At 44.1% G+C, this 16,782-nt stretch overlaps 1 protein-coding gene and 1 long non-coding RNA gene across 3 annotated transcripts in view; one reads left to right on the top strand and one right to left on the bottom strand.

The window, feature by feature from the left end:
- Positions 1–11,005: 11,005 nt before the first annotated feature.
- On the bottom strand, positions 11,006–16,348 carry LOC124248282 (uncharacterized). Its single transcript, XR_006890967.1, has 3 exons — positions 15,997–16,348; positions 13,689–13,866; positions 11,006–11,181 (listed from the first exon to the last, which is right to left on the bottom strand). It is a non-coding gene; the product is annotated as an uncharacterized LOC124248282 (long non-coding RNA).
- An 84-nt stretch (positions 16,349–16,432) lies between these two features.
- TMEM183A (transmembrane protein 183A) overlaps positions 16,433–16,782 on the top strand; it is a 17,255-nt gene continuing 16,905 nt past the window's right edge. Inside the window, exon 1 of one of the 2 annotated variants that reach the window (XM_046679927.1) lies at positions 16,433–16,629. In XM_046679927.1, coding sequence (XP_046535883.1) covers positions 16,521–16,629 — 109 coding nt within the window. In that variant the 5' untranslated portion in view covers positions 16,433–16,520. The remainder of the gene's footprint in view (positions 16,630–16,782) is intronic. The other variant, XM_046679926.1, reaches the window with a different exon arrangement.

The following is a 16,782-nucleotide window of genomic DNA, read 5'->3' on the forward strand; positions in this document are numbered from 1 at the left end:
AAAAGGAAAAATAAAATCTTTTAAAAATTAAAAAGCTTTGTGCTTCAAAGGATGCTATGAAGACAGTGAAAAAGGCAACCCACAGAATGGGAGAAAATGTTTTCAAATTGTATGTCTGATAAGGGACCAGAATTCAGACTACATAAAGAACTCTTGCAATAAGATGACAACTTTGCTAAAGAATAGGCAAAGAATTTGAATAGATATTTGTCTAAAGAAGATATACAAATGGCTAACAAGCACATGAAAATACGCTCAACATCCTTAGTCATTAGGGAAATGCAAATCAAAACCGCAGTTAGACCCTACTTTATACCACTAGAATGGCCATGATAAAAAGATGGACAATAACATGGAAGATAAACAAACACAGGACAAAGAGAACAGTTCAGTGGTTACTAGGGGAAGGGGGCTGGGCGTGGGCACAGGGGGTGGTGGACACGTAAGAATGTACAACTGAAATTTCACAATGATGTAAACTATTATGAACTCAATAAGAAAAGAAAGATGGACAATAACAAGGATTGGTGAGGGTGTGGAGCTGTTGAAACCCTCACACATTGCTGGTGGGAATGTAAAATGGTATAGCTATTTAGGAAAACAGTTTGACAGTGCCTCAGCAAGTTAAACATAGAATTAGCATATGACTAAGCAATTCCACTCCTAGTATATACCTAAGAGAAAGGAAAATACATGTCCATACAAAAATTTGTACATGAATGTTCATAGCAGCATTATTCAAAATAGCCAAAAAGTGGAAGCAATCCAAACGTCCATCAATTGATAAACAGATAAATAAAATATGACATTCCATGCAATGGAATATTATTCAGCCATACAAAGGAATGAAGGGGCTGGCCAGGTGGCTGAGTGGTTAAGTTTGCACGCTCTGCTTCAGTGGCCTGGGGTTTGCAGGTTTGGATCCTGGGTGCGGACCTACACACTGCTCATCAAGCCATGCTGTGGTGGCGTCTCACATCAAAATAGAGGAGGATTGGCACAGATGTTAGCTCAAGGACAATCTTCCTCAAGGAAAAAGAGGAAGATTGGCAATAGATGTTAATTTAGGGCCAATCTTCCTCACCAGAAAAAAGAAAAAGAGGAATGAACTGCTTATACATGTTACAACATGTATGAACCTTGGAAACATTATGCTGAGTGAAAAAACCCAGACCCAAAAGGCCACATATTGTTTATATGAAATGTCCAGAAAGGCAACTCCATAGAGACAGAACGTAGATAACAGTTGCTAGGGATTTAGGAGAGGGGGAAGGGGAAAAATTGATAATCGATACAGAGTTTCTGTTCTGGGACTAGATATGGGTGATGGTTGCACAACTTTGTAAACATGCTAAAAAAAAAGCCCACTGAATTGTATACTTTAAAAGGGTGATTTTTATGGTGTGCGAATCATATCTAAATTTTTAAAAAGGACTTAAGGTCCTGAAAAAAAAAAGAAGATCTCCTGACTGTCCTGGGACTGCTGTTTCTCCTGAAACACGTCCTGGTCCTCAGTAACCCGAACTCTCCTCCCGGGGTCGACGCCTGTTGCAGGGGTTGCCGAGTCAGCTCTGTTGAACTTTCCACCTAGGGAGTCCCTGCCCCACAGACATGGTGACATGTCAACATCGAATTACTTAACGTCGCAAACCTTCTCTGTCCCAAGTACACAGACAGGATTTGCACAAACCTTCTGTGTGTTCACAGCTCTTTCACTTGGCCAAGAGTTTCGGTTTTTCAGCCCCAATGCCCCAGCTGAGTGGTGTTTCTCTTTGGGAGTGTTTACCTAGGGTGTTAAGCTGCCCCTTAAGTTTTCTGAAGCTCCTATTTTCTGCCCAAGATTCTGGGAAAAGCATGGCTAGTTTTGGCTGTGGGAATCAACTGAAAGAAACGGAATAGATTTGTGCATGTTTGGAAACCAGAGAAAGGATTTGATGGGAAAAATATGTTCATTTTTATAATTCCTGTTGTGTTTAGTTTTGCAGAGTCAATTTGCAAGCTTTCTCAGGCCCTACAATCTTGGTCCTGTAATGAGGCTACACTGCCTCCACGTGGTGTAGGCTGCCCAGGCACTTCATTCTGAACCAGGAGTCAACAAACTTGCCGTAAAGGGCCAGATGGTAAATATTTTAGACTTTGAGAGTCGTATGGTCTCAGTCACAATTAGTCAACCGCCCTTGTAGAGTGACAGTAGCCACAGATAATAGGTGAACAAACAGATGTGGCTGTGTGCCAGTAAAACTTTATTTTAAAAAGCAGGCTTGGGTCAGATTTGCCCTGCAGCCCCGTTTCTTGATCCCCCGTGTAAACTTGTGGTGCTCAACACAGTCACGTGTCGCTTAACGATGGGCTACATTCTGAGAAATGCCTCGTTAGGTGACGTTGTCCTTGTGTGAGCGTCATAGAACGTACTTACACAAACCTAGATGGTGCAGCCTTCCACACATCTCGGCTCTGTGGCACAGCCTATCGCTCGCAGTTACAAACCTGTGCCACTGTGCTGAATCCTTCAGGCAATTGTAACACAATGGTCAGTATTTGTGTATCTAAACACAGAAAAGGTACAGTAAAAAGATAAAAAATGGTGCACCTGTATAGGCCACTTACCATGAATGGGGCTTGCAGGACGGGAAGTTGCTCTGGGTGAGCCAGTGGGTGGTGAGTGAACGTGGAGGCCTAGGACGTTACTGGAACTACTGTAGACTTTATAAAAGCTGTACACTTAGGCTACAGTAAATTTATATAAAAAATATTTTTTCTTCAATAATAAATAAACCTTAGCTTACTGTAACTTTTTACTTTATAAAAATTTTGACTCTTGTAACAATGAAGCTGGGTACCTGAGGGTTACTGAACTGGCGGGAGGCACGGCCTGGGGACAGGTGGGCGCTCGCCTGGCTCCACCCAGGGGCCATGAGCAGCTGCGGCAGTGGAAGAGGCTCGCTGCTTAGTCTCTTCACAGCAGGCTGGACACTGGGCTGGAGCTGGAAGAGATGTGTCCTTGGGTCAGAAATTTCCGGGCCTAGTGGGAGGGCTGTGCCAGGACTGACCCTGGGTGGAATACTCTTTCAAAGTCTGCTTTTGAAAGCCCTGCAAATAGTAAGCTAGCCACCCCTTGACTGGTCTAAATTAACAGAGGTCCAACAAGGCCCTGAGGACAATCCCTCTGCCTTTTTGTCCCAGAGGCTACGGGACTGCCTCGGGGGATCTATTTGGACGGAGCCCAGGGCAGTAAAGTGATTCTTAATACCTATCATATCTCAAAGTGCTCCAGACATCCATAGGAAACTCCAAAAGTTGGCTATAGGCCCTGACGCTAATTTTGCACAGCTAGTAGAGGCTGCCTTTAGGGTGTTCAATACCCAGGATGTAACTGAGGATGAAAAAGAAGACAGGAAGATGAAAAGGCAAGCTGTGCTGCTAGCTGTGGCCCTCCATCCTACTCAAGGTAACCTGAGGGAAAGGAAGATGCCATGGGTGAGTGACCCTGGCCCCCACCGAGGGACCACAAGGCCACCAACAAAGTTGAGGGCTAATCAATGTGCATACTGCCAGCAGGAAGGGCATTGGCGGTGGGACTGTCTGAACTGTCCCCAGAGAAGGAGGGGATCAAACAGGACTGGGTCATGCCAGCTTCCCTTGACTGCAGATGAGATGTGATGGGCAGTGGGGGTTCCGTGATTGGCTCCAGGAGCCCCAGGTGACCTTGGCAGTAGGAGGAGAGCATGTTGAATTTTTGTTGAATGCTGGAGCCACCTTTTTGGTGTTGAACACCCAAAAGGGAAACCTTTCTAAAGGAAAGTGTGACATAAAAGAGGTATCAGGAAAAGGAGAGACTGCAAGATTTCTGGAGTCCTTGGCCTGTGAAATAGGATAAAAAGTGCTGAAGCATTCTTTTCAGTATGTACCAGAATTCCCTCTTCCCTGTGTAGGGAGGGACACGCTACCTAAGTTAGGGGCCTCAATAAGCTGAGAACAAGACCAAATAGAGATCCCAGTGATGTGGATTAGGCCTGCCCCAGGGAGAGAAGCCCACGGTGTCCTGCCTACATGCTGATCAATACGACCCGACAGATTTCATGGTGTGGATTAGGGCTGCCCCAGGGAGAGAAGCCCACGGTGTCCTGCCTACATGCTGATCAATACGACCCGACAGATTTCATGGTGTGGATTAGGGCTGCCCCAGGGAGAGAAGCCCATGGTGTCCTGCCTACATGCTGATCAATACGACCCGACGGATTTCATGGTGTGGATTAGGGCTGCCCCAGGGAGAGAAGCCCAGGGCATCCTGGCCTACATGCCGATCTATATGACCAGATTCATATCTAGTTATACGACCACACAATAACCAGACCCCATCTGCACCAAAACCATTTAATGACTTTTTACATCATCTTTTCTTTGTCTAGTAAAAATAAGTCACGTACCCATGCTTTATAAATTTAGCCCTAACCCTCAACATGTGGCAGCTCTTCACTGTCCATGGGTCCTGGCCCCATGCTATTCCATACTATTCTCTGAATAAAAGAGCACTACTGCCAGACCTTGAGAGTCCAAGAAATCCTTCTGTCGACTCCTCGACTCACCGAGCCTGCATCACAAGTTCCTGAAAGTTGGGGAGTTGAGCTCGTGGCCCTATTGCAATATATGCCAGTACCTGAAAAGGAAGAGATTCCCCTAAATATATTAAGCCAAATTAAGTCGGAAGTATGGGCACAAGGACAGGTGGGACAAGCAGCTGGTGCCATGCTAGTAAAGGTAAAATTGAAGCAGAGAGATCACTGGCCCCAGGTAAAACAATACGCCTTGAAGCCAGAAGCTGTAAGAGGAATCTTTCCTGTAATCAATAGACTTTTAGAATAGGGATTGATCAGGCCACGGAGAGTCCCATGGAACACTCCCATTTCACCCATTAAAAAGCTGGAAACAGAGGAATATAGATTTGTTCAAGACTTTAGGGCTTCAGTGCTATACAGTGCTAGATTTAAAAGATGCTCTTGGATGCTCATACCCCCCCATCACCGCCCCCCCCCCCCCCACCAGGTGATGTCTGATCACCTTGCTGATTAAGGAATCCTGATAGGTTGGTGTGATGTTGTGATTTATAATAAGAAATACTTTCATTTCATTTCTGGCACAGAGCTCCTAAAATCCTTGTAATTTCCGATATAAGAGCCATGGGGTATCTTTTATATTCAGTTCCTGAAATAACGCCAGAGCAATAAAGGTGAAATGGGTATCTTTTGTTATTCATAACAAGCTCATTTCAACCACACCTGAATTTATGTTAATGGAGTGACTTTTGGAAAGTCCCTAAGGGTGGAGACTGGTTGCCAGGGGAACCGATTGTGTGACTGGAGGGCTGGCACTTTGCCCCACTGGGAGGTGTGGGGAGAAGGACCAAAGATTGAGTTCAATATGTTCAATAGGTGCAGAGAGCTTCTGGTTCATGAACACGTTGAAAATTCGGAGAGTGGCATGCCCAGAGGGAGCCTGGGAGTTCCATGTCCCTTCACCACATCTCTTGCTGTAAGCATCTCTTCCATCTAGCTGTTAAGTAAAATGTTTTCCAAGGGACGGGGTTGTGGGAACCTCTGGTCTGTGGCAAGTTGCCAGAAGCACAGGTGACAACCTGGACTTGCAATTGGCATCCAAAAATGGAGGCGAAGTGGAATCTGATGCTATCTCCAGGTAGACAGTGTCAGAATTGAATTAAATATGTTGAAACTTTTTTGCCAGTAAGGGATATAAAGTGTCTAAAAGGTAGGCACAAATGTCTGAGACTGTAAAGTATTTGTAGTTTATCATTTCAAAAGGGCAACACAGCCTTCCTCAAGAGAGAGAGGTGGTAAAAACTCTAGGCAGCTATGAGGATTCCTGGGGATGGCTGGCTTTTGCTACATTTGGATCCCTAACTTGGGTTGATTGCTAAGCCTCTGTATGATTAAACTACAGAGGCCAGAAATGGACCCCTTTGAGCGGGAAGCTATGTGACCAAGTTTTCAATAAGCTTAAAAACCTCTGGCCTCACCAGACCTGAGCAAAGGATTTGAAATGTACATCTTGGTAGATCATTCTCAGGCACAGACTCTCACTGGCGGTCCAGAGTGACTGCGGAGCTGCATTCCTCTCCTGATAACCCAGGACGTATCAAGAGCCTTGGGGATCACTTGGAAACGCCACGCCTCATGGCAGCCCCAGTCAACGGGAAGGGCTGAGAAGATGAACGAGGAAACTGATTTAACCTGGGACAAGGTGCTGCCCTCTGCCCTGTTGAGGATCCATGTAGCTCCTGAAGTAGGCTCCAATTTAGCCCCCTTGAAATGATGTATGGGAGACTATTCTCACCTTCACCAATGGGGGGAGATCATATACAACAGAAGGAAATAGCGATCAGGCAGCACTTAAATTTTTTTTTGTTTTTGAAGGTAAGCAGTTTGAGGAGTGTTTTTTTAAATTATTATTTTTATTTCTTCTTCTTCTTTTTCTTCTTCTCCCCAAATCCCCCCAGTACATAGTTGTATATTCTAGTTGTGGCATGTGGGATGCTGCCTCAGCATGGCCTGATGAGTGGTGCCATGTCTGCATCCAGGATCCGAACTGGTGAAACCCCAGGCTGCTGAAGTGGAGCACGCAAACTTAACCACTTGGCCATGGGGCCGGCCCCAGCACTTAAAAATTTTAAATGAATTTCTAACTTCTGTCCATGAGTCTGCCTCTCACAGGTCCCTGTTCCCATTGGACGTTCCACTCCACGATGTCAAGGCAGGTGACCAGGTTCTCCTTAAGTCTTGGAGGGAGCGTGGACCAGAGGGTCAACTAACCCCCACGTGGACGGGGTCTTATGAAGTCCTCCCAACTGCCCATCCATCAGTCAAACTGGCCAGAGTCAAGCTGTGGACTCATCACACCTGGGTGAGTCCTGGCCCCCACCCACAACCAGAGCACCTCGGAAACTGCAGAGAAAAAGAAAACTGGTCTTGTGAGCCGCTGAAAAACCTCAAGCTGCTGTTCCGGGTTAAGACAGCTGACACTAAACAGTCAGATGAATAAAATGAATCAGGTTGTTGCATTTTGGGTTCTGGAAATTTGGGTTAATCAAATATGCAACAAGGCGCTATTCTAAGACTATAGATAAAGGCACTCAAATAATAGTTATGCAAAATACAACCTGGTACTCGAGAGTATTTAAAAAATTTCCTTCCTCAGTTTCCCCATCTTTGCTCTCTTTCAGCAGGAAGTAGCCAGAATGATCGCTGCCCTGCTCCCTGCAAGAATGAGGAAGGGAAAATAGTGGGGTTGAAGCCGGTACCTGAGGGTTACTGTAGATATTCAAGAACATGGTTGCCTTTTGACCTTGTTCCCAACACAGACGTAGATGAATCTTGTCAGTTTGCTGTTGTCTTATTTAACTTGAAGGGTGACTCAGGTCTCAAGGACTTGTGAGCTTGTTTTGCAGAAGAAAGAGAATGCATTTGGGGAGGTTGTGATCACCAGGTGGCCGGCCCCCAGCAGCCGTTGCAGATCGCCCAGAGGCTTATCGGGGTGGCCCCTTTGTTTCTCCGAAGCGCCTCCTGCCACACCTCTTAGCTCTATAAAACCCCCTGCTTTTTGTTCTGGTTAAGGTAGATTTGAGCGAACCCAGGCTCCCACCTTCTCATTTTGGCAAATTCGAATAAATCTTCCTCCATCTCCAAGCACAGATGTCTCAGTGTTTGGTTTGCTGTGCATCAGGCACACGAACTTGAGATTAAGAGGTTCGGTATCAATAACACTTAGCTTAAAATGCAAACGTTATACAGCTGTACAAAAATATTTTCTTTCTTTATATCTTTATTCTACAAGCTTTTTTCTATTTTTGAATTCTTTTTACTTTTCAAACTGTTTTGTTAAAAACTAAGATGCACACACGTTAGCCTGGACCCACACGGGGTCAGGATCATCAATACCACTGTCTTCCACCTCCACATTGTGTCCCACTGGTAGGTCTTCAGGCATGATGACAAGCATGGAGCTGTCATCACCTATGACAACAGTGCCTTCTTCTGGAATACCTCCTGAAGGACATACCTGAGGCTCTTCTTGAGGAGGTGTCACTCTTTTCAGAAGTGTGTCCATGGTGGTTTGCTTGGTTTGTTTCTTTTTTTCATCACAGATTCACTTGTAAGTGGATAATGCACCATGAACACTCCTCTCTATTAGTGAAAACATTTTGGTGTTAGGGTCCATGTTTTCAAACTTTTTAAGGAGCTTGTGGAGGTCTGCAGAAGCTTCTGCTAAACCCTTCACTGTGCATTTTCTTGAGGGTTCTTTTTCTTCTCCTGCAGTTTCCTTTTCTCTTGTCTCTTCTTCAGCTATGTGTTCCTGTTCCAATTCCAACTCCTCATTAGTCAATTCCTTAGGAACCACTTCTAGGAGATGGGCAATGTCATCCTCATCCATACCCAGGTTATTTGCCATCTCAGCCATAGAGTTGTTGATTTTTGCAACCTCCTCCTCCTTGGCCAATCCTTTGAAGTTATGGACGAACCTGTTAAGTGTCTTTTTCCAGATGCCATTCATACACTCTTTGGTGACATCACCCCAAGCCCAAGCAAGGTTCTTGATGCAGCCGTAGATGTTGTAATCCTTCCATAATTTCATCGGTGTCTTCCTCAGTTGTAGCAATAGCCTGGGCTAAGGTCCTCCTCAGGCAGGAGGCCTTAAAAGCTGCTATAACTCCTTGATCCATTGGTTGAACCAAAGAGGTAGTGTCTGGAGGGGGAAATACAACTTTGATATTGGGATGCAGATCACCAATAAAAGGAGGATGACCAGGAGCATTAGCAACAATAAGCAAAATCTTGAAAGATATGTTACTCTCCAAACAGTACTTCTCCATTTCACTGGCACAGCAATTGAGGAGGTCATCTTTGGAAAAGGAGCTGGGTCCTCAACTTCTTATTGCTCCTGTAGTACACTGGCAGTGTGTGCTGACTGATATGCTTGAAGGCCCTGGCGTTCCCACTGTGCCAGATCATGAAGGGTTTCAATTTGTAGCCTGCAATGTTGCCGCCAAGCAAGACTGTTATCCTGTCCTTAAAAGCCTTGAAACCTGGCATTGACTTGGCCTCCTTATGGATAAAAGTCCTTTCAGGCATCCCTTTCCAGAATAAGGAGGTTTCATCCATACTGAGTATTTGCTCTGGAAAGTAATTTTCCTCCACAATTAGCTTATCTAGAGTTTGCAAAAATTCTTCAGCTGCCTTTACATCAGCACTCACAGACTCATTACTCACTTTCACATTATGTAATGAGTAACGATTCTTAAATTGTTTAAACCACCCAGAGCTAGCAGTAAATTCCACATCGTAGTCGGGTCCAACCTTTCTTTTAACATCGCAAACTTTTTGCTTTGGCCATGATCATCATGGTGCTGAGAGGGACAGGCTTCTGTGTCTGGTCTTTAATCCAGGTCGTTAGAAGTTTCTCCAAGTCTGTTGTAGGCCCTTGTTGAATTTTTGTTCGTCTCATTGCCTTCAATGAAGCAGATCCTCTAACAGCTTCCATCACTTTGTTCTTGTTCTTCAAGACTGTAAATATGGTGGAGTGGTACATGCCTGACTAGCAAGGAATAACCATCACTGATTTCCACCTTCTTAGCCCTTAATCACTTTTAATTTCATTTTTAGGTCAATCGCTTGACATGGTCTCTTATCGGCAACATTAGCAGTGGATTTTGTACACTTAGGGGCCATGATGAACAAAACAACATGAAAATAAATCAAACACAAGAGAAAATGATGCAATCAAGAGATGTGGTAAACATGAGATGTCTGAGGCTGCTGCTGGCATAACACAGCATGCTGTTTAAAAGTGAACTTTTTTATAAGTAGAAAGAGTACACTAATGATAAAAAGTATAGTAAATACATAAACCAGTGACATAGTCACTTATTATCATTATCAAGTTTATGTACTGTACATAATTGTATGTGCTGTACTTTTACATGACTGGCAGTACACTAGGTTTGTTTTCACAAGCATCACCACACACGTGAGTAATGTGTTGTGCTATGATGTTACCATGGCTACAACATCACTAGATGATAGGAATTTTTCAGCTCAATTATAATCTTATGGGACGACTGTTGCATATGTGGTCCGTCATTGACTGAAATGTCATGTGGTGCATGACTGTATTTGGGATGAAGATAAAGTTATCCGTGTTTTTATTTAAAAAAAAGTGGGTGCCCAGGCCCCATCTCAAATCTACTGAATAAGAGCCTTTGAGTGTGGGGCTAGGTCACTGGTTCTTCATAAAATTCCACCAGGGAGTCTATTGTGCAGCCAAGGTTGAGAATTACTGATTCAAACCAATATATTTCTAGTTCTAAGTGCAGCAAATAATAATAGCTAATGTTTATTTAGTGCTTATTATGCACCAGGTGCTGGGCAAAGAGCTTTCATTTATTTCTCACAACAGCTCTATAAATTGAATACCATTTTTAAGCCCATTTTATAGATAAGGAAACTGAATTTTTTTTTTTTTTTAAAGATTGGCACCTGAGCTAACAATTGTTGCCAGTCTTCTTCTTTTTTTTTTCTTTCTGCTTTTTCTCCCCAAATCTCCCCAGTACATAGTTGTACATTCTAGTTGTGGGTCCTTCTAGTTGTGGCACATGAGACGCTGCCTGAGCGTGGCCTGACAAGCGGTGCTATGTCCATGCCCAGAATCCAAACCAGTCAAACCCTGGGCTGCTGAAGCAGAGCGTGCAAACTTAACCACTCCACTATGGGGCCGGCCCCTATTTTATTTTTTTATTGAGGTCATAATAGTTTATAACATTGTGAAATTTCCACTATACAATATTATTTGTCAGTCACTATATAAATATGCCTCTTCGCCCCTTATGCTCACCCCTGACCCCCTTCCCCTCTGATAACTACTATTCTCTTTGTCTACGTGTTAGTTTATCTTCCACATATGAGTGAAGTCAAATGGTGTTTGTCTTTCCCTGTCTGGTTTATTTTGCTTAACATAATACCCTCCAGGTCCATCCATGTTGTTGTGAATGGGATGATTTTGCCTTTTTTATGGCTGAGTAGTATTCCATTGTATATGTATACCACATCTTCTTTATCCAATCATCGTTCAATGTGCACTTCAGTTGCTTTCACTTCTTGGCTGTTGTGAATAATGCTGCAATGAACATAGGGGTACATAAGTCTCTTGGAATTGCTGGTTTCAAGTTCTTTGGATAAATACCCAGTAGTGAGATAGCTGGGTTGTATGGTATTTCTAGTTTTAATTTTCTGAGAAATCTCCATACTGTTTTCCATACTGGCTGCACCAGTTTGCATTCCCCACAGCAGGGTATGAGGGTTCCGTTTTCTCCACATCCTCTCCAATATTTATTATTTTTTGTCTTGGTGATTATAGCCATTCTAATGGGTGTAAGGTGATATCTCATTGTAGTTTTGATTTGCATTTCCCTAGTTATTAGTGATGATGAACATCTTTTCATGTGCCTGTTGGCCATCTGTATATCTTCTTTGGAAAAATGTCTGTTCATATCCTCTGCCCATTTTTTGATTGGGTTTTTTTTTTAAAGATTTTATTTTTCCTTTTTCTCCCCAAAGCCCACTGGTACATAGTTATATATTTTCAGTTGTGGGTCCTTCTAGTTGTGGCATGTGGGATGCCGCCTCAGCATGGCTTGATGAGCAGTACCATGTCTGCGCCCAGGATCTGAAGTGGTGAAACCCTGGGCTGCCGCAGTGGAGCGCAAACTTAACAGGGCTGGCCCCGGGTTTTTTGGTTGTTGTTGAGTTGTGTGAGCTCTTTATATATTTTGGAGATTAACCCCTTTGTCAGATACATGATTTGCAAATATTTTCTCCCAGCTGGTGGGTTGTCTTTTCATTTTGTTCCTGGTTTTAAGGAAACTGAATTTTGTTAGATTAAGTAATTTGCTCGAAGTTGAAGGAGATTAGAATGTGCCACCCCAAAATACGTCACTTTGGTATAAAGATTATTTTATGCTAAAGACTTTTGAGATGCAACAGATGCAAGAAAAAAAAGAAGCCTTGTCAGAGCTTCCCTTATTGACAAAAAGCAGCAACTTCTGAGAAATAAGGCTACCACAAATTCCTTTTCAGGGTAAATCTACTCCCAGAAGGGGGAACACAAACAAAATAATAACCTACCCCCAAATCCCTTATTTAGGGAAACTTTATAGGCCAGAAGGAGACGAAGAGACCACTCAGACCAAGATACAAAAACATTGTTATGAACTTTCTTGTCTCCTGTTTGTTCTCCTGAAAACCCATTTATCTTTCCAAAAAGTCATTTGTTTTCCCATAAATGCCTTTCTCCTCCTCTCCTTCACCTATTAAGATGGTATACAAACCCCCAATTCTAATCACCTGAGTTACTCATCACTGAGGCCTCCTGAGTGTATGCATGTTGCACACATAAACTGTTTTTTTCCCTCCTGGTAATCTGTCTTTTATTTTAATTTATAGGGTTCCAGACAGAACCTAAGGAGGTAGAGGAAAAAGGGTTTTTCCCCCTCACCTACAAGGTCATGTAGCTATTAAGAGGAAGAACAGGGATTCAAACTCAGACATCTGTTTCTAGAATCTGAGCTCTGTTTCTACACTACTCTGTTATTATTATTTTTAACTGAAAGACACCCAGTTTCTATCTGAACTTAACTAAACCATTTTACCATATATTTTATAAGGTATTTAAAAAGGTAGTCACAAATAGTTTTCTGTAGATTTAATTAACATACTTTTTCTAGTGCCACTGAATCTTATTTTGAATCATATTCTTCTCAGACCTTGTCCAAGGCTTTGGCACATCGTGGAAATTCACTGTTGAAGTAGTATTTCAGTTTGTTTTCTGTCTTGCAGATTTTCTTAGCCATTTATCTTAGCCATTGTTTGACTCCACATCTGTTTAGGTTATTAATACTATTCAAAAGCAAAGCTTTAGTATGATTTCCTTCATTTTAGAGGTAGCACGGTTCGGTAATTTTATATATGGGCTTTGAAGCCAGACAGTCCTCAGTTTGAATTCTGGCTCTGCCACTTGCATGATAAGTACTCGGTAAATATCAACTATTCTTCTAGCAAATTAACCAACTAGAAGGGGATGTCTTGCTTCTGATTTCCCCATGTTTTCTCTCTTCAGAAGCAAAGAGGATTTAGTCACTTAAGGTGTCTTCCAATAACAAGAACCACTACAATTTTAATTACCACCACCACCACGATAATGAAACTGGCAAACAGTTAGCCACTGATGATTAAGTAGCTAGTAACTAAAGTTTCTTTTCCTTTTTGCAATTACTGATTATAGCTTTCAGTTGTTCCCCTGCCCATTGTTAACTGTGCTGCTTAGGCAGTAAGCTATCTGACTCCCACTAGGCTCCTATAGATAACATCTCCCTGGAGCCTGGGTCACCATGGTAATGGGTGTTTGAACTGTATTTCACGAATTAGGACCCCTTGTCCACTTCAGGCTGGTTGAGATCACCAACCCATCAACCAGGCCCATGCAGATGTCCGATAAGTGACCTTTTGATGTCGAGAGGCTAAAAACTCCACCCTCAGATCATGCTAACACCACTATTTTGTGACCAGACGTCCTTATGAAGAGGCATGGAGTCTGACTACGTTTCTGCAGACCATCAATTACCTCACCTCCAATCATCCATCTCCACACTTCAGACCAGCTTATCCCCTACCCCATAAATATCCCTGAGTCCCCATTTTTGAGGGGTGGATTTGAGACGTGTTCTCCTGTTTCCTCACTTGGTTGCCTTGTGATTAAACCTTCTCTCTGCTGCAATCTTGTCATCTCGGTGTTTGGCTTTCTGGGCTGCAGGGAAAGGAACCTGGTTCAGTAACAATAATAAAAGCTGACATTCATTGAGTAATTACTGTTATTTTAAACACTTCTCATGGATTAATTTAATTATTTCAATAATTCTATGAAGCAGGTGTTATTATTATCTTTAACTTATGGACAAGGAAACTGAGGTCCAGGGAAATTAAGTACTTTTCCAGGGTCACGCAAATAATAAGTGGAAGAGATACTTTGTGAACTGGTAAGTCTTCACACTCTTTATTACTTTTCTATATCGCTCTATTATACTATATGACCTCTAATATGAAATTCTGTTATGTATTTCTTAAAATCAGAAGGAATAATTTCCAATGCCTCCAAGGCAGTGGTTCCTAGGCTTTAGGATTTCACAGGCCATTAAAATTTAAAAGAAGATTCTGGCAAACACTGTTGACTTTCCACCTTTAGGTTTCGACAAGAAAGAACTTTAAAAAGCAACACCACCACCACCACCACCATTTACTATTAGCACAAAATAAAGGACAATTTAATACCAAAACAGTAGGATAGATATAATCTAGAAAGATAGCATCCTAATGCTATATGTATTCATGTATTGTCCTCAAATTTTCCACCTTGTTGAGCACAAAAATTTTAGGATAACATTCTCCTTCCACCTTGTTCCTAATAGCTAGACTAATAACTAGATGCCACTTGCATTTATTTTATTTTATTTTATTTTATTTTGAGGAAGATTAGCCCTGAGTTAACTGCTGCCAATCCTCCTGTTTTTGCTGAGGAAGACTGGCCCTGAGCTAACATCTGTGCCCATCTTCCTCCACTTTTTATATGTGGGACACCTGCCACAGCATGGCCTGTCAAGTGGTGCCACGTCTGTACTGTACCCAGGATCTGAACCGGCGAACCCCGGGCCACCGAAGCAGAATGTGCGCACTTAACCGCTGTGCCACCAGGCCAGCCCTACGCCACTTGCATTTAAATATAACAGCTCTTTCAGTAACTTTTACAACTTGTCTTTCTAGATAGGACCTGTATCTTTGGGTCTGGAAGCTAACAGTGCCATTAACTAGAAGCTGTTGCTTTTTAATAAAAGGTAGAATAAAAGTTCTACTGGTGTTCTGCTCCACTACAGTAGCCAAGGGACTTAAGAGCCTGAGGGGCCTTGCTTAAGACCTTCTCATTCTTGGAATCTTAAAAGATGAAATAAACAGCTTTGGGATTAGCATTTCTTTCATTCCAATGCATTAAAATAATTATTATACTGTTGAAAATGAGAGAACATTTCACTTAAAACCTTCAAGTTTGCGATAGTGACGGCATATTAATACGGTTTATGTCCTCTGCACCCATGGTTTCCTCCAGAGTCCAAATGCCTGAGTGTTTTCAACAGGGCGCCACATGAGCAGAAATCTACAGGCATGTGGGTCTTAGGAATTTTTTATTGATAACAATGTGAGGTGAAAAGTCTCGGTGCTTACTGGCTGCCTTTTGAACTTGACTCCAAACACGAACTATGTATACAGGGAAAAACTATTTGAAACAATTTTCTTTTAGTTAACAGTCTATTAGACCCTTGCTTCATGTTATGACTAAATAAATTTTGAATAGTTCACTATTATAATAAATTATATTCAGCTTCAATTATAATTCCTAACTGATTCACCTATTAGCGTGAACCTCTGGTAATAGTCTGGTATACTAGTGAGAGGCTAGTGGTTTGTTCCTAATGAACTTCTATGTACCAGGTAATTAGATTAAAGTAGGAGTCTCTTTCCTTCCAAATACCTTAGGGTGGCTTTTTGGAGGATCCAGCAGGTTGGATACCTGGTCCCTAAGGGCTATGCTCCTCAAGCCAGGGATTAGCACCTTTTGGGAGGGGCAAGGACGTTTGGACAAAGAACATAACTCGGGACACCAAATAACTTCTTATTCACACCGGTGACACGAGCCCAGGGTCCTGCTCCCTCACGGTTCTGTAACCTTCCGTCAGTGACCTTTTCTCTCTCAATACAAAGGAAAGACAGTATTCTTTCCTCATCTGTCCTTCTAGTATATTGCTCAGAGGATGGTGGTAGATAACGTTTTAAAACCCCCTCCCATGTCTTGAGAATTCAGAAATATACAGCTTTTGTATGAGCTTACAAACCCATGTTGGCACAGCAGGCGCTCAGTCTGTGCGGCCTGAGAGACGGAGCACGAGAACAAGGCCCGCGAGCGGGGCCCGAAGTGAGCCCGCAGTGTGGACAGAGACGGGGCACCGGGACGACGCCGCCCGTGCGCTGGGGCCGAAGTGAGCCCGCAGTGTGGAGAGAGGCGGCAGCAGGAACACCGGGGAGACCTGGATGTATATTCGGTATCGACCCGCGCGGATGCGCGCTCCGGATCTGGGACGCCGACCGTCCTACAAGGGGAACCGCGAAAACCCACCCCGCCCCGAACAGCGGCGACCCACCGTGACGGACGCTGCTCGCAGGTGACCGTGGGCGCTAGATGATTACGCACTCCCAGACCAGGCCCTGATTGGTTTCCGAAGAGGGGCGTCGCCCGCCGACGCGACGCCGAGCCCGGCCTACGTTCCCGCGAGAGCTGCGGCCTCGGTGCGGGATGGCCGCGGAGCCGGGCGGAGCTGGCCGGCGGCTCCCGGAGCCGGCTCTGCGGCCCGAGACATGGCCCGGGGTCCCGGCCCACTAGGCCGGCCTCGCCCCGACGCGGGCGCCATGCCCAAGAGAGGGAAGCGACTCAAGTTCCGGGCCCAGGACGCCTGCTCCGGTCGAGGTGGGCGCGGGCTTGTGGGGCGGCGGGGGCCGGGCCTGCGGGGTGCGAGCTTGTGGGGCGGCGGGGCCGGGCCTGCGGGGTGCGGGACGCGGGGCGGCGGGGCGGCGGCGTGCGAGGAGGCGGGGTTCGAGCTTGCGGGACGGCGGGGGCCGG

The sequence above is a fragment of the Equus quagga genome, chromosome 12, assembly GCF_021613505.1.
Source record: "Equus quagga isolate Etosha38 chromosome 12, UCLA_HA_Equagga_1.0, whole genome shotgun sequence".
Taxonomy (NCBI): domain Eukaryota; kingdom Metazoa; phylum Chordata; class Mammalia; order Perissodactyla; family Equidae; genus Equus; species Equus quagga.